At 48.7% G+C, this 17,213-nt stretch overlaps 1 protein-coding gene across 5 annotated transcripts; it reads left to right on the forward strand.

Moving 5' to 3' along the window:
• The first annotated feature begins 2,723 nt into the window (after positions 1-2,723).
• On the forward strand, positions 2,724-15,720 carry ISL1 (ISL LIM homeobox 1). Of its 5 annotated transcripts, none has more exons than XM_075527330.1 (8): positions 2,724-3,006; positions 3,114-3,222; positions 4,045-4,234; positions 4,426-4,545; positions 7,238-7,497; positions 9,481-9,767; positions 11,197-11,364; positions 13,575-15,720. In XM_075527330.1, the coding sequence occupies exons 2-8, from the start codon at positions 3,195-3,197 to the stop codon at positions 13,689-13,691; spliced, it is 1,170 nt and encodes a 389-aa protein (XP_075383445.1). In that variant the 5' UTR covers positions 2,724-3,006; positions 3,114-3,194; the 3' UTR covers positions 13,692-15,720. The 5 variants fall into 5 exon arrangements, with proteins under 5 accessions (XP_075383445.1, XP_075383446.1, XP_075383447.1 ...); XM_075527331.1 differs by having other exon boundaries at positions 9,484-9,767; XM_075527332.1 differs by having other exon boundaries at positions 11,197-11,368; positions 13,575-13,681.
• Positions 15,721-17,213: the final 1,493 nt, after the last annotated feature.

Genomic DNA, 17,213 nt, shown 5'->3' on the forward strand with positions numbered 1-17,213 from the left:
TGGGAGGGGGCGTATTTTAATGGGGCCAAATTTTTAAAAGAAATACAAACATCCGTGGGGAAAAACGCATAGGACGCAGCACGGAAAAACACCTTCCCTCGTTTCAGTCTCCCTCATAAAATCCACGGATTTTTCTTCTCAGTCATCGGGATGATTCTTTTTTTTTTTTTCTTAATTACGTGGGTCTTTTGCCAGCTCGCAGCCCGCGAGGTCACCCGGGGGGGCGCAGGGGGCTCTCGGCGTGGTCCGGGGCGGGAGGGAGGGCGATGTTTGCGGAGTACCAGCCGGAACGGCACAAAAGGTCCGAAACGCGCCCACCGCGCGGGGCGGCGGCCGGTCGCCCCTCGGCCAGCAGGGGTCGCCGCGCCTCCCGCCGCGCCGCCCGCGCTGCTTGCGCGCTGCCTGCGCGCTGCCTGCGCGCCCCGGCGCGGGGAGCGGCCGGCTGGGGAGCGGGCGGCCGGGCGGGGGACGGTGCCCGCGGAGGGCGATCCCCGCCGCCACGGCGCGGCCTCTGCGCACGCCGAGCACCGCAAGGCGCAGCGCGGCCCCGCGGGGCAGGCGGCCGTGCCGAGCGGCGGGGGCCGCGGGCTGCGCGCCCGGCCGCTGCGGGCCGCCGGGGCACGGGGAGGGGGGCACGGCGGTGCTCCCCCGGCCCGGGCGAGAGGCACCCAGGGGCGACGCGGCATTCCGAGTCGATGGGAGAGGAACTGGCCATTACTAAGGGTTTGCCCCAAACGCGTGCCAGGCTGCCCGAAGCTGCCAGCACCAGCAGCAATTCCTAATGATTGCGTTTTGTCAGCTAACACACAAAATTATAAAGCATACGTATACCTAGTCCCTTGTAGATGTGTGCATGCACATAAACACCCCCACATACATGCATATCGCCAGTTTCTTGGGTGTAGAAGTGATTACCTAGCAGAGTTGCATTTCCCACTGTTTATTTAAACGTCGAACACGTAAAGTAACCGCGTGTGTGTTTACAACCATATCTTTACCTCCTGACACTATCTTGAGATCATTTCAAGACAGCTTAGGTATCTCTACAAGTGGCAACGTTGGGTCCCTCTCCTTGTTTGAAATAAAGCTGGAGGGTGTGTTTGCTCCCTCAGCTTCGAAAAGGAAAACATCTTCCAAACTAAGTTAGGACTCCGAGGAGGTCCGTTGTTTAGTAGCTGTCTCATCAGCAAACGCAAGTTTCAGAAATTTTTCTTGGCTGTTTCATTGCAACCAGATTTCCACGCAGGACGATATTCTGCGTGAATATGGCTTTGCCTCTCTTTCACCCAAACTCTAGTCCCGTCGGTTGCCTTTTAAAAAACAGGACTTTGAAAAAATTATATTTTCCTGATGAGTAGCGATTGGAGGGCACTTATACACTACGTTGATGAGGGCGGTGTAACAGCCCATAGGGAACAGAACACAAAAATGGGATCTAAACCAACTCAAAGGGGACGTTTAAGATGGGGGGGAGGATTCAAGAGGGTTTGGGGTGGACACGCGCGGGAGCGGGTACACTTTCGCGCACAGACCAAAGGAAAGGCACCGCGTAGCCTAAGCGGAGCCTGCCCTTTCAAAAACGCACACAAAGAAATCCATGCCCAGGGGAAAGTTGCATTTTGCCTGGTTTGGGAAGCTTTCAGCTAACCTCCCGCCGGAGCCCGCAGCCCCCGCAGGGCCGGTGCCCGGCGGGGCGGGCTGCGGAGCCCCGTGCGCCGGTGCGCAGCCGGGGACGCGGGCACCGCACCGCACCGCGCCCGGCCGCGTCTCTCGGGTCCGGGCTTCCCACGTCGCCTCCGGGGAGCAGCACCGCAGAGCCGCGCAAACGGCGGAGTCCGCGTCTTCTCCCCCCTTTTTTTTTTTTTAATAAGAATTTTAAGGGACTCTCCACGGGGAAAGGCAGACGTTCTTCACTTTTGTCCGCGAATCCCCATTCCCGGCCAACCTACGAAACCGTCTAAACACAGGATGCATTTCTATTTACAGACTGGGGGGGGGGGGGGAGAAGGAAAGGAAAAGGATCTAAAAGAGATTGGGAAACATAAATAGAATGGAGGGAGTGTTGAGAGACAATTTAAGGTAAATATTTGTACCTTCTTCGATCTCGTGTTTAACAGAAATACATGAAGCTTTCATCCACGATTTTAAGAGAGAGGAGGCTGAAGGAAAAACATAAACAGTCCCATCTCACGGCTGGGGCCATGCCCAGCCAGCCTGCCCTGCCCTGCCCGCTCAGGGCAGCTCCGCCTGGGCAAACCGGGGCAGTGGCTCCCGCCTAGGAAAGATAAACGCTCGGAAAGGAAATGGTTGGATTAACACCACCAGCCCCCCCCCAATTATATATATACATATATATATATATATATATATATGTATGGAAACAGTAAATACGGCACGGCAAGCCCGAGAGGGGGAAGGGGTGGAGGAGCCCCGAGCGGGGCCGGGAAGGAAAATGAAAGGTGTGACGGGAGATAAGCGGTGGGGATGGAGGAGAGCGACAAGAAGAAAGTATAAAGGGAAATACAAATGAGGAGCGAGGAAAAGTTGCCTCCGAGAGCCCGAGCCGGGGCCGCCGCGCCGCCAGACGCTGAAATATGATAATCAGAACAGCTGCGCCGCGCCGCCCGCAGCCAATGGGCGCCGCGCAGGCGTGACGTCCCCGCGCATGACGTCAGGCCAATGGCGAGCGGGCTGAGTTGGAGCAGAGAAGTTTGAGTAAGAGATAAGGGCGAGGCGAGTGCCCGAGCCGCCAGCGCCCAGTCCGGCACCGCCGCGCCGCCGCACCGCACCGCACCGCACGGCACCGCACCGCACCGCGCCGCGCCGCGCAGCTCCCGCACCGTTCCCGCGCCGCGCCGCACCGCGCCGCTCCCGCATCGCACCGCTCCCGCACCGCACCGCACCGCGCGGCCGGACCCCGCCGCGCCCCGCGCCTCACCGCGCCTCACCGCGCCTCACCGCGCGCCCCCTTCTCTCTCCGCAGCCCTGACAGTATCTCCCACGCCGGTGGTGTTTTGTTTTGCCTTTTTTTTTTTTTTTCATTTCGAGTCTATTTTTTTTTCTTTTGTTATTACTACTTCTACTTTTTTATTTTTTTTTATTTTTATTTTTAGCGACAGCTCTCAAACCTACTTTGGGGTCTTAAAACGAAACCGTACACCATTTCACTGTGGACATTACACCCTCTTACAGATATGGGAGACATGGGAGACCCACCAAAAAGTAAGGCGGAATTTTTACCGTTGTTGGAATAAATGTGCTGTCTATTGTAATCGTCTCAGGCAGGCGAACTGCTAAAGAGCTGAACTTCATTTGAATGGTAGAGAAGGTGCCTTTGTTGCCATGCCTGCATGCTTGCTGTGTTTTAACCTCGTAGCCTTGTATGTTAACAGCCTGGGGTTCTGCTCTCTTTTAAAGTTTGGGGAGCAGCGGGATTTTAATGGGATCTCCAACCACGGAGCCCTAAATTCTCCCCGTGCTAGACTGCGGTGAGGCTGTCTGCCTATCCAGCACCTAGCCCGTCTAGGGGAATTAGCATTAGACGTGCAAAAGAGGGCGAGTGACAACCGTAATGATGCTTGTTCTTGCTAGCAGCCTCGAGTCCCCTCTTCTATGCCAAAGGGCTGAATGGGAAGCGCACCCAGCCACGCGTTCATCGTTTCCAGTCAGAGCCTCTTAAAAAAAGAAATCAAACATATAGGTGCTCTCCCCGTAAGGAAAGGAATCCAAACAAGCAAACAATAAAATAAAAATAAAACAACGAGGGAGTTTGGAGTTTTGATTCCGTGCAAGGCTTGCGAAATGAGGACCTTCACCCCGAAGACTGTTCACATCTGCATTTTAACATATGTTCCGCCTCCTTTCTAAACGAGGCAAGGTTTTGATGGCACACTTCAATTACCATCCAAAAGTGTAATACTCTTAAAAAAAAAAAAAATCAACAACACTCCCAGAGTACGCCCTATAAGGGAACGACACTAAAAGTGTGTTTATCTCTGTAGGAGAGTAAACGGTTAGTCAATCATGTATTTATTTTCATTTCAGAAAAACGCCTGATTTCCCTATGTGTTGGTTGCGGCAATCAAATTCACGATCAGTATATTCTGAGGGTTTCTCCGGATTTGGAATGGCATGCGGCGTGTTTGAAGTGTGCAGAGTGTAATCAGTATTTGGACGAGACCTGTACGTGCTTTGTTAGGGATGGCAAAACCTACTGTAAAAGAGATTATATCAGGTACGCCATTTACGTTGTTTAATTCTTCGGTGAGATTTTTTTTTTTTTTACTTTATAAATCTGACAGAGGCAGGAAGAGGAAAAATTGTAAGAAAGAGGGTGAAAATACAACTGGTATGTTTTTAAGTGATTTCCCCATAGACAGACAGGCGAGGAAAAAAGTTAAAGTCGTCAAGTTTTTTATTCCACAGATTCAAATGCAAATTTCTGTATAAACAAAACCGCATTCGGGAACAGCTAGCGACTGTGTGGGACCCTCCTGAGGACTTTGGCAATGCATCCTGTGATTCTAACAAAGTGGGAAATCGTAGGTAATGGCGAATATTTTCAGTAGTGTAGATATTATGAGCAACACGGAACTGATCGCTTTTTAACACAACCTGAGAAACGCATCTCTCTGTGCTTTTGCAAAGGCATAATGGCATTTGTAAGAAAGGCAATTCAAGCATGTATGCCGTAAAAATAAATACAGGGGAAAAACCCCAACCTATTTAAACTAGGCCTATCAAAAACAAAAAAGCAAAAGAAAAACAAAACCGAAGTTTTCTTCAGAATGAAGGATCCTTTTACGGGGAGGTTAAAACATAGACCGAAATGTTTCTTCGCTAAAATAACTGACATTTAATCTTTTTAAATATTAACCCCTTTGGTGATATCTGACTGCCTTTTCTTTCTTATCTTATCTGTACTGATGAATTAGACAGAGCAGATCAAATTGCCCATCATCTGTTCGCGAACAATTGGGTATATTTAGATAATGGAACCGCTTCCTTCCTCACATTAAAATCTGGTAACTGATAAAATGTGAGAGTTGCCAATCCTGACACTATAGAGAAACCAAAGCAGGAATTTCGAGAGTGTTTATTATTTGTGCTCCTGGGTCATGCTGATCCGTTTCAGTGTCGTCTACTGGGTTTGCCAAAACAGAACTTTGTATGACACTGAGGTATGGACAGTACTTTTTTTTACAGAAAGTTTTGGGAGCAAGTGCCTACCTAGCCCCCTAAGATATCTTTTCTGGTTTCTTTGTAATTCTGAATTGAAATAAAGCACTTGAGCCTTTCCTTCTCCAGTGCAAAATTCATAAGCAGATCCTTCAAGCCTTGTTGTGAGATTATTCTCAAAGTTTTAGCATGGCGAAAAACAGCCTACTTTTCTTTCTTTCTTTTCTATCTTTCTTTCTTTAGTTCTTTCTTTCTTTCTTTCCTCTTAAACGCACTTTGGAGCTGTGCTTTTAAATGTTGTCCTTTCACTAATTTCAAATGAAAGGAAAACGTTTGACTGAGACGTGCTCACTTAGCTCCTGGTAGAACTCAGCGGGAGAAATTTAAACAAAACAAAAAAAAAATTGCAGCTCTTTTAAGTTGATACGGAATACATTTCATTTGCTGCAGTTTTAAAAATAAGATGTATGTTACATGCAAGTCGACTTTGAGTTAGACCGTGAGCCAATCTATAATTGTCAGACATGTGGGCAACCCCCCCAACTTTTGTACATATTAATGCATACACTTTGCGATCGCTCTGTTCTTTTGCCTTTTAGCTGTTCGGGGTTTTTTCTTCTCAAAACCTTAAAATTCGGGAATATGTAGCTCTGAATATAGGATTAATACACCTCAATAGACATAACAGCTAAAGATGTGTGTAAATAAACATCTGTACCCACAAGCATACATCAAAGACTGTATCTCTAAGGAAGTGTACTGGTGAGAAAAAGTGTGGGGATGAATACTAGCTCAGTTTTAGGAACAGCTTTTACAGTTCTGTGGATTGTGTGCGTGCATATGTGCGTGTATCTGTACATTTGCGGAAAGATGTTAATTTTACTTAACACCAGGGAGGCTGGCTAAGGAGCACTCGGTGGGAGCCGAGAGAGTCCGCAGTTTTAGACACCCGAGTTGGTGCATTTTCTCACGTCCAGCTACGGATGGGTGAACTGTCCCCCTCTCCTCCACGGGAGACGAGGAACCCGCCACCCACTCCAGCGTGTAATCTCAAAACCCCATTATTTGCCGTGTGGGGCTGTCAGCGAGAAGTTGCCCTTTCACTGCTGCCGGAGGGCTTGAGCCCCGGCTCAAGGTGGGAGCGTCAGCAGGAGGGGAGACGGGGCAGGGCGGCTGGGGCAGGGGCAGGCTGCAGAGCCAACGCACCCAAAACGCTTTTTAGCAGGGGGCGGGGGAGGGGAGTTACACTGCTATACATGTGAGCGTGTATATATATAAGGGGGTGTGTGCGTATGCCTATATTGCTGTATAAAATGAACCTGGGGAGAGAGGATAAGGGGAAGAGACGCGGCCGCTGCCAGAGCCACCCCTGCCGCGTCCCAGAGGCTAAGCTGCCCGCAGCCTGGGCACGCGTTAAGCGGCAGAAGTCCTGAGTGGGTTCCTCGCAAAAATAACACCCTTTGATGAGGCCGGCACGTTTGTGCATGGGGAGTGGATGGCAGCTTCGCCAGCCTCGCCTTTCCCCGGTGTACCCGGGCGGTCCTGTTCAGCCCCGGGCCAGGCTAGGTCAGGTCCCCCCGCCGTGAGGAGGGAGGGAGAGGGCCGGGACGGCCCCTCGCCTGCCGCAGCCAGGGCGCTGGGGCAGGAGGGAGAGGTCGGCACCTCCCCGGGAAGGAAGGGGGTCGCTTTTTTTTTCTCCCCGTTTCTCCTTCCACCTCCGCCGCCCCTTCCTTCCCCTCCTCTCCTCGCCCACCGGTGTGTCCGGGTCCCCACCGCCTTTTACGGTGCAGGGATCAGGGCACCGGCAGCAAACGAATCCGTTTTATTCCTTTCCTCTTCTGGCTTCTGTATTTTCACGGCTTGTTTAACTAGTGGACCGCGTGTGGCGCGTCTACGCGGGGCCACGGGGCTGCCCACAAGCGGGAGTGAAAACCTCTCTCTTTCTTCTTTCCCTTCCTTCCCCCCCCGCCCCCCCACTTTCCCTGTCCTTCCCCTTCCCCCTCCCGTGCTCTCCCTCCTTCCCTCCCTTCTCCTTCTTTCTGGGCTGGCCCCTGCTCAGGTTATACGGCATCAAGTGCGCCAAGTGCAGCATCGGCTTCAGCAAGAATGACTTCGTGATGCGCGCCCGCGCCAAGGTGTACCACATCGAGTGTTTCCGCTGCGTGGCCTGCAGCCGCCAGCTCATCCCCGGCGATGAATTCGCGCTGCGGGAGGACGGCCTCTTCTGCCGGGCGGACCACGACGTGGTGGAGCGGGCCAGCCTGGGCGCCGGGGACCCCCTCAGCCCCCTGCACCCCGCCCGGCCGCTGCAGATGGCAGGTACCGCCCGCACCCGGCGCCGCGGAAGCCCGCGGGGTTTGCCGCCGCCCGGCCCGGCGCCTGGCGGGGGTCCCCGCCGCCGGCAGCGCGTCCCGCGCCCCCGCGGAAAGGAGGCCCCGAGCGTGCGCGCCCGCGGGGAGGCGGCGGCGGCGGCGCGCCCCACGCCCGGGGCCGCCGGGTCCGGCTGCTGCGGGAAACGCCCGCGTACGCGGTACGCCCGAGGCGGAGGCACCTGCGCAGGCGGCCGCCCCCCCGCCAGCCTCTGCCCCTCCTGCTCCGGCCGCGCAGCGGGTGCGGGAGTCGTCCCCCCCCGCGGCCGGGGCAGCCGGGAGCCCAGGTCGGAGAGGGACGAGCCGCTGGCGGGAGCCGGTCTGCGGCAGAGCAGAGAGCCCTCTGCCTCCGGAGCGTGTGGAAAAGCTGGTGTAAGCACTGGTGGAAGCGGGGTCCGAAAAGAGGTAGACTTCATAACTACAGGCGAGCACTTAGGCTGTAATTTAAAACTGTCAACAAGCTAATCTTCGGTAATTGCCTTTTGAAGTGACTCTGCCTTCTTGAAACGTTTTATGTGATTTGATGAGAATTTAATCTTAAAACTCAGCGTTGTAACTTCAGAGTCGCCCCACCTTACAACTTTACCTACACTTTTAGGTCTGGACGGGTACGTCAGATGCTCAGAGACGCTTAGCTTTAGGAAGGGACACGTCTCTGAGGCAAACGAGGCGGACAACAGAAGGTTGGCCGGCGTTAGTGCTGTGCAAGTAACTGTAACTCGAAAGGTTATTTACAAAGACAGCTATGTTTAAACGGGCTCGTTTCCCGCTTCTGAGCTGCTTTCAGGTGACATATCTATATATAGGGAGAAATAATCCCGTAGCTGATCATGGCAGAATTTTAGAGAGGTTGTGCGTGCCCCCTGAAGTGCGTTTGCGCATGTCTCTGAAAGGCATATTGTGTCGGCAGGTACAACACCGCTAATATTTGAAGCCTTCCTATTGTCTTCATCGCATTTGCTGATTTATTGTTATAATCAGAAAAGTCGGAATCCGACTGTACAAAAGCAAGCACTTCTGAATATTAGCTAACCCGAGTTTTAGCAAAAAAAAGACCCTAGTGTTTTTATTTTTCCCTTGACCGGGTCAAATTACGTTTAGATAGCTACAGCTACACAATACACAGAAGAATAGCAGAATCACACGAATACTTTCAGCTCTTGATGCGACGCTACCCGTAGGTTTGCATTTCTTGGCAGTTTCCATGAGTTGCTAGGCTTGTTCCCCTTCTAAAGAACTGACGAAACATTCATATTTTTTAAGTATTCATCCATCTTCGACATAAATTCACCTAGCACCTCCGCTTTCTAAGACAGACCCCCATCTTCCGAGCTCTGGGATACGGGGTTCTCACGGGATTTTCCTCCACGGTCACGGTGCAGAGGATTTGGCTCGTTTTGCTTTGATTTGGACGCATCAAGCTGCCGGGAGCTGTTGCACGTTATCGCGGCCTCTGGCTAAACTGAGCTAGATTCAGTATACAAGAAGCAGACCAGAATTATGATTAATTCAAGAAATATTCTTTCACTAATTTTCAGGCCAAAAATCTGTTTTGGTGATTTGTCAGGAAATAAATACATAAAACCCTCCCCCTCCTTTTCTAGTGCACGCACACCTTAGCAAACTCGCTCTCCCCTGTCAAGTCTCACACAGGTTCAAGCTTCTGTCATTAAGAGTTTTAGGGGGGTGGTTTGTTTTTGCAAATTAATTATCTGTGGAGTCAGAAATGTCAGTCCTGTCACTCCACCAGCGCATAAAGCAGAGGAGGCTGCAGGAGCTCCGATAGATCTGACTGCTTGAACGGCCTTTGAAAGAGGGTTCACCACCCGCCCCCCCGCCTCCCCCTGTCCCACCAGCTTAGGTTCATAGCCTCTGCAGACTCCCTGCTTCCTACTCATGGGGATCCTGTTCCTCCCTTCCCCTTCCCTTACAGCAGAACCTATCTCTGCCAGACAGCCAGCTCTGCGACCCCACGTCCACAAGCAGCCCGAGAAGACCACCCGAGTCCGGACTGTCCTTAATGAAAAACAGCTTCACACCTTGAGGACCTGCTACGCTGCCAACCCCAGACCCGACGCCCTCATGAAAGAGCAACTGGTAGAAATGACTGGCCTCAGCCCGAGGGTCATCAGGGTTTGGTTTCAAAACAAGCGGTGCAAGGACAAAAAAAGGAGCATTATGATGAAGCAACTTCAGCAGCAGCAGCCCAATGACAAAACTGTAAGTGGCTTCAGCCTCTGACCGTGCGCTGCCTTCCTTCCCAAGGAGAAACGCCTGGGCTGTGTCCAGCCCGGCCAGCCCCTGGGGTCGGTTTGACGCTTTTGGTTTTGTGGGAGCTCCCTTAGAACAAAGAAAACGATACCGTTTAACTATTGTTCGTTTCTGCTGTCAGTGCAATTAAAGCAGACCACAGCGAGGAGCCGATATAGGCTGCTCAAGCGAACACATGTCTTTTTGTGGGGCTGAGGATACGCAGTGAATTAGACTAACTTCTCTGCAGCGTGAATTGCGACCTGCAGAGCTTATGGGATGTAATAAGCCCAGCCTTGTGTAATATTTATATTGCAGATGCAAAGGACTCCTTGAGGGGAAAATGACCCTTTCGCCTTCTTCAGTGGTTTTACACGGGAGTAAACCCAGAAGTAAAACCCATGAGCGAAAGGGAAGGAAATTCAATGTATTTTCTTAGCACTTTATATACCACAATGTGTATGTGTGTGTTTGTCCGTGCACTTACTGTAGAAAAAGACAAATGCAATGCAAAGTTTTTGGAATTACCATTGTGTTTACAGGTTACTTAAAATATATGTAGTTTTCGCGCAGAAATATATAGAGTTCTTGTCTGCAGGCATATGCACGTGTGATGCGAACAAGGGGAAAGCGCTGGGTTCAGCAGAGCAAATTGGCTGTCTCCATTTTAAGCTAACTTTTTTTTCTCCCCCCCCCCCCCCCGTTGTTGTTAGTCCACTTGAAGAAGAGTCTGTTATTCTCCCTGTGTATATTGACTGACCTGAGAATGACTATTAATTCATAAGGCTGCCTAGTTAAGTGGAATTTAAGGAGTTTCATTTTACCCTGTTGGAATGCAATAAAACACGATGTTATTAACTCGCCTGAACAATCTATTCGTCGAGGCTTGGAGTTATTTTGTACACAGTGCCTGCACCACAGGGCACACTGGGAGGGCTGGGGTTTCCTTTTTTTTTTTTTTTTTTTTTTGGAAAGAGCGCGGTACTGACGTACCCCAGCTTTGCCGTGCAGTGGATATACGATCCAGTTAAGGTCACGCAGTACAAAACCAGCCTGGATGCGACATAGAAAGGCAGCATGATTAACCGTTTCTTGTGCCGAGCCGTGCATCGGCAGCCAAGACTCAGAGTGCTCGTGTTTAAGAAAGCTTGCGGCGGAGGGAGTATACCTTGAGAGAAATAGGAGGATTAAAGGGAAAGAAAGTAAACTTCCACCGTGATAAATGCAGCGGGTAGAAATAGGCTGACCTAGAGTGGAACAGAGTAAGACATTCACAGCAGATTAACAAAGCAAATACAAGCGACTGTATAGATAAGATAGAAAGCAGTTTATTGACTCAGCGCTTATACACAATAAAGTTAACCAAGCTCATTAACATCTTTTGCTGGGCTGTTTACAGAATATCCAGGGGATGACAGGAACTCCGATGGTGGCTGCTAGTCCGGAGAGGCATGATGGTGGCTTACAGGCGAACCCGGTGGAGGTGCAGAGTTACCAGCCGCCCTGGAAAGTACTGAGCGACTTCGCGTTGCAGAGTGACATAGACCAACCTGCTTTTCAGCAACTAGTAAGTGTCGGTTCCCAGCCGGAGCAGGCCAGCCTGTACCCGGGGCAGAGCAATAGGGAATTCTCTAAACGCGCTGGATGCCCTCAGAGAGATGAGCAATCCAGAGTAGCCGGGTTTTCCTGAAATTGCAAGGTGGGCATGATAGCACTCTGTAAATGCGGCCAACTGAACTGATTTAATAAGGCTTGGTGCAAAATCTACCTTAGTGTACAGCAGAGCTCTTGCCGAGTTGAGGGGTAGCTGCATAAGGCCCGACGCAGGTCTGAGACCCAGCTTGCACACTCCTGAAAACTGAAAGCATCTCTATCCAGAGAACTAAAACGTTCTTCACCTGTCATGTAATTGTATGTACATTTGTGAAAGCAGTTTTTAAAGCTCGCCCCTCCCCCCTTCGGGCCGATTTTGCCTTTATGCGGTAGGTGGACTTTAAATATATGATCGCAATGTCAGCCTGTGCCCTTGTTTTGTCACACAAACATGAGTAGCTTAATTAAATATTTGAAGTCCTTGTTTTAAGCAGGTACCTCTAGATATAGCTTTATATATCTATCTATACATATATACACACAAACATATACACATATATAGCTTACATTAAACGTTGTGCTTGGAAAGGGAATCGTTAGTATGTATTCACGTGAAAAATTCAAACAATATAATAAACTGCCTTAAGCCAAAAGAAAACAGACCTTTTAGAATAAATTCTGTTCTTAACTCACTTCCTTATGCCTACGTCATTTGGCAGCTCATATGGGACCATATCATCTACAATACTTAGGCCCAACAAGGTGAATTAAGGACAGAAGTTCAGCATTAACTCAATTTCCTGGCCTAAGTGTGTTAAAACCAGATCTTTAAAATAATAAGGTACGTTGTGTACGGTTTTTCAGTGATTCACAATAATACTTGATGATGAAAAATTAACATATAGACCCTTTTTTGAACTGTTGGGCATTTTTTGACATGAAGTGATGGAAGATGCAAGTCTGTAGCCATGTCTAGAATTGTTTTCAGACCTTTTCAGTTTAGTAGCACACTCTCTTGCAGGATCGCTTTTCTTTTGCCCAGTGGCAGGCTGCAGCGTGCTTCCCTCCCCTGGCACACCATGCTCGCTCGGGAAGCTGTACCACAGCAGCAGGGCTGTTTGCATCATCTTACCTCTAGAGCAACTACCACTTTTCCTGCTTTAATCAAGCTGTCAAGCAGACACAAGAAAAATTGATCTCCTTTGGCTGCCTTACTTATTGTGCCTTAACAGAATAGGAGACTTTAAAAACCTTTGAAGTGGTGAGTTTTTTTATGGAGTAGTTCTAAAAAAAAAAAAAAAAAAGGCAGAAGGGAAGATGGATAGCCCAAATACACACATGCATATAGGTAGATAGATCATTAGATAGACAGGCGAATATTGATCTATATTGGACATAATGTCTGATACTGAAAAGAGTTAAAATAAAGAATCGTGGATGGAACAGTTCCTCGACCATTCAAGGCACGTCTCTAATCTGAAAAGGGCCTTAATCACAGGATCGGCCAGCTAAATAGGTGCCAAAGAAATGCTTTTGGATTAGCAAAGCTCCACCCTGCAAATCATGCCTTTTCCCAACGCTGCTCCTAAACTAACGGGAGCCGCGGGGCACATTAGGATGGAGAAGTGTGACCTTTTTTATCAAACTGACTCTCGTTAAAAAGAGATAGCACCCGCTTCAAATCACAAATGAAAGAGGATGGCTTGTTTCAAATGCCTTCTGCTCCTGGATGCTCCTTCCAGGTTTATTTTAGTATGTGCACAAAAGAGGAAAAAAGTAACCTTGCAGTTTCGTGTCAAAAAACCACATGCACTCTTAAATAATTGACTAGAACATCCTGTTGGGATTGCCACTCTTGCAAGACAGGGAAGAAGGCCTCATTAATAAGCTTGTTTGTTTATTTGCTTGATTTTTCAGTCTTTTTTTTTTTAAGTTTTTTTTAACCTGCTTTTTTTCGGTGATTTGGCCGAAGGCCTGAAGAAGATTCCTGTGAAGTCAATGGGGAAGCTAAACAAAGCAACAAACAGTGACACATCCTCCCGCGGCGATGTATCAGGCTGTTCGGCTGCATGCCTGTGTATTTATTTTTGCGTTCTTCTTTGCCTACTACTTTTCTTAGATTGTTACAGTTGTAACAACACTTCTTTTTCTTATTTTTCTTTTTTTTTTTTTTTTTTTTGGCAGGTTAATTTTTCAGAAGGAGGACCCGGTTCCAATTCTACTGGAAGTGAAGTAGCATCAATGTCCTCTCAGCTGCCAGATACGCCCAACAGCATGGTAGCCAGTCCTATTGAGGCATGAGGAACATTCATTCAGATTTCTGTTGTCGTTGTTTCTGCCCTTATCCTCAGCCCTGTTGGAGAGAGTGGGGAAGTGATCGCGTGGGACTCCGAAATTTAGGGGGAAAAAGTGTTTAACAACCCTGTAATGAACCTAGCAAGAAACCGCTCCATGAAATGAACGGAGTCATGTTTGAAAAGACAAGGTAATATGGTAGCAACACTGTGAAGACAATCATGGGATCTTACTAGAATAAATACTAAAAAAAAAAAAAAAAAAAAAAAAAGCCAACAACAAAACAACAAAAAACCCTGCGCTGTTCAATGATCAGAGGAGGATTGAAAAGACGTTTTCAAAACGTAAAGGATTTCTACTTGTGGATCTCAAAAAAAAAAAAAAAACAAGTGAAAAAAATTATCTTTTCATTTGACTGCACATCTTAGGGAGAAACCAAGGTAGAGGGACTTTGTATCTAGTCCCTCCCAATCCGAATGGTGCTGTTTCTATATTGGGGATAGCCTTGCCAAGAGGAGCTCCAGTAGGTTTTCCATCATCAGAAAAGAGACGATTTAGCCCTGCATTGTTGAAAGATTCATTGCAGGAAGGTGGAGCTGCATTGGTTTGCAATGTTGTTTTTAGTTGACTCTTAACAAGGGGTTGTTTCCTGGGTCTCTTCTAGCATGTACTGTAGCGGGGTTTTGGTTTTGTTTGGTTGAGATCCACCCTCTATCAAGTCCGAAGCGATTAAAAATAGGTTTTTGAATTCCTCTTTAAAAACCAATTTATAAAAGCATTGCAACAAGGTATACCTCTATTTTGCCACAAAGCGTCTCGGGATTGTGTTTGAAATGTGTCCGTCCAAGAACCTTCCCCTCCCCCAAAGGTGTGTATAGTCATTGGTTAAGACGACTGTTTTTCTCTCTTTCTCTTTCTCTTTCTCTTTCTCTTTCTCTTTCTCTGTCTCTGTCTCTCTCTCTCTCTCTCCATAAAGAGAAAAAAAGTAAAAAAAAAAAAAGTAAAAGGAAAAAGAAAAAGAAAAAAAAAACCACTTTTTTTTTGCTCTTGCATTGCAAAATTTTAAAGTAATTTATTATTTATTATCGGAAGACTTGCCACTTTTCATGTCATTTGACTATTTTTGTTTGCTGAAGTAAAAGAAAAAAGAAAAAAAAAAGAAAAAAAAGAAAAGGTTGTACCGTGGTCTTTGAATTATATGTCTAATTCTATGTGGTTTTTGTCTTTTTTTTTTCTTAAATATTATGTGAAATAAAAGCGCCATATGTAGAATTATTATATCTTCAGGACTATTTCACTAAATAAGCGTTTGGAATAGAGAAAATAATAATAATATTAATATTAAATAATGAACAAAGTTCCCACTTTTAAATATTTACAAGTTAGCAGCTAAAATACCTGAAATAAAATATTGCATGCAAAGCAGGTCGTTAGTGAATAAAAGGAGTGTGATATTTTATTGCAAGTATTAACGACCAGCTTGTAAATTTCCGTTTCAACAACTATATCAGGGCTAGTTGGATGCCTTAGCTTTCAATCGATAATGTTAGAAACTCTCTTGTTCCACCCCCCATCCCTTGCCCTTAGAAGTGATATTACTCTAGGCATGATCTGACATAACGTTAAGACATCTAAAGAACTGGGAGCTCAGGCTTTTTGCTGAGTTCTATTATTTTTAAAAAATCATAAAAAGAAAGTGCTGTATACCAAAGCCTCGTTGTTGAGATTGTTGAAGTGACCTGTACTTTAAGTATAAGCTCCTGGTAAAAGGGACGCTTTTTGCTTAACAAGTCAAGTATGACCATTATTTATCAGTATCTGCTGTCAAAACGATAGAAAAATGCTGCAGGAGAAATACTTTGAGGGGATATTGCTATGAAATTGCACGAATAGTGTTCCTTATTTTCTGTCGACTTCCCTCTCTTCACTCCCTCTTTTCTTCCTTTTTTAATTTACGGGGGAGAGGGTGGTGAAAGCTAGAAATGTGGGCTATTTCTTAGGGAAAAGTAGAAAGAAGAAGAAGAAAAAAAAATAACATGTACGAAAGGGTTGTTTTTGCTCCAATCCAAGTGCTCCCTAGTGCTCCCAGCCAGCACAAGACAAAGGCTTGCTCTAAAAAAACCCTTAACAACTGGAATATACAGAGATTTTTATTCTGACAAAGACAAGTTGGTTTGCATGACAGTTACTCCAAACCCTAATGTTTTCTTAACATAACCTTCTTTTTCCTCCCTCACCATCTCAGCCCACCCTGAGCAAGCTCAGCTATAAAGACAAACCTTTTCGACAGTACAGAGAACATAAAAAAAAAGGTTAAAGGTCTAATACAAGGATTTCAATCATCCTGATTAGAAACTGGATTCATTTTGTATGCTCAAGTGTAATACATTTTTGAGTACTTGATAAATATTTAAATAAATATGAAATCTACCTTAAACCGTGTGAACAGTAACCCTTGTGTTTTCGTGCAGGATCAGAGGCTCGGTGCGACGCTTCGGGGGGCGGGAGGGAGAAAGGGTGTCATTTCTGCCCGGTGGTCTCACGTGTAAGTTGTTAGAGTCGCTCTTACTGACGGGAGGGGGGAACGGGGAGTTTGGAGGCCGAGGCTCCCGATTAAAGGGGGGGCTTTTAATCGGCGCTGAAAGCCCGTAAGGTCAGGGCAACACGGGGGCCTTTGCGTTCGCCTTTTACCGCCTGGAGGCTAACGCGTAGGTGGGAAGCGCGGCCACTACGCGGGGAGAGGCGCAGAGTTACGCCGGCGCGGGGGTGACCCCGCGGGAGAGCAACCTGCGCGCGGGGGCGATGCTGAGACACCCCCCACCCCGGGCATGACCTTCGGGCCGGTGAGGGTCTGTCGTCTCCGAGGGCCAGGCAGGAGGGAAAGGCGAATTTTGGCTGTCGCTCCTGTCGCTCCTTGCGAGGGGGAAGGGCCACCCAGCCCTGCGCGGGGCCCGGGCTGCGCTGCGCGGCACCCCGCGGTCCCGGCGCGCCCTCCCGGCGGCTGGGACTGCCGCCGAGATAAGCGGCCCGCCGGGGGGCAGGGGTTTGCGCTGGGGCTGCCAGCGGAGCGTCTCGCTCCTCGAAACAGACGGGGCAGCGTGTCTTCGGAGGGCTGCAGCCGCGCTCCGACTCCTCGGTTCTGCAGCGAGCTGCGGGCGGGAGCCGCGCTCGGGATGTGCCTACACCCACACCTACCGCCGGGCTCCTGCCTGCACCCCACGGAGGGCCCGAGCCCCCCCGAGCCTTCCGGGGGGGCTGTGCTCGCTTCTGCGGCGGCCGCTCGCGGGTCTCCGCGTCCCCCCGGCCGCCGCCACCCCGCTCCAGCCCGGCCTTCTGCGCAGACCTGCGGCCCCGGGGTCACACCGGAGCCTCCCCCCTCCAAACGTCGGTTAAACAAACCTCGTCTTATTTTAAGATTATTTATTTTTGAAGGGCGGAGGGGGTTCTTCTATGGCCTTTGGTTCCCTTTTCCATTTCGCATATTTGTGGCATGTTTCTTCCCTCCCCCAAACTTCGAGTGTTATCCGC

Source organism: Mycteria americana, chromosome Z (assembly GCF_035582795.1).
Source record: "Mycteria americana isolate JAX WOST 10 ecotype Jacksonville Zoo and Gardens chromosome Z, USCA_MyAme_1.0, whole genome shotgun sequence".
Classification (NCBI taxonomy): domain Eukaryota; kingdom Metazoa; phylum Chordata; class Aves; order Ciconiiformes; family Ciconiidae; genus Mycteria; species Mycteria americana.

Excerpts from the sequence above, each read along its gene's own strand:
- ISL1 (XM_075527330.1), top strand. The coding sequence starts at position 3,195 with ATGGGAGACATGGGAGACCCACCAAAAA. Across the intron at positions 4,546-7,237 it reads AACAAAGTGGGAAATCGTAG|GTTATACGGCATCAAGTGCG; the intron begins GTAATGGCGAAT and ends GCCCCTGCTCAG. Across the intron at positions 9,768-11,196 it reads AGCAGCCCAATGACAAAACT|AATATCCAGGGGATGACAGG; the intron begins GTAAGTGGCTTC and ends GGCTGTTTACAG.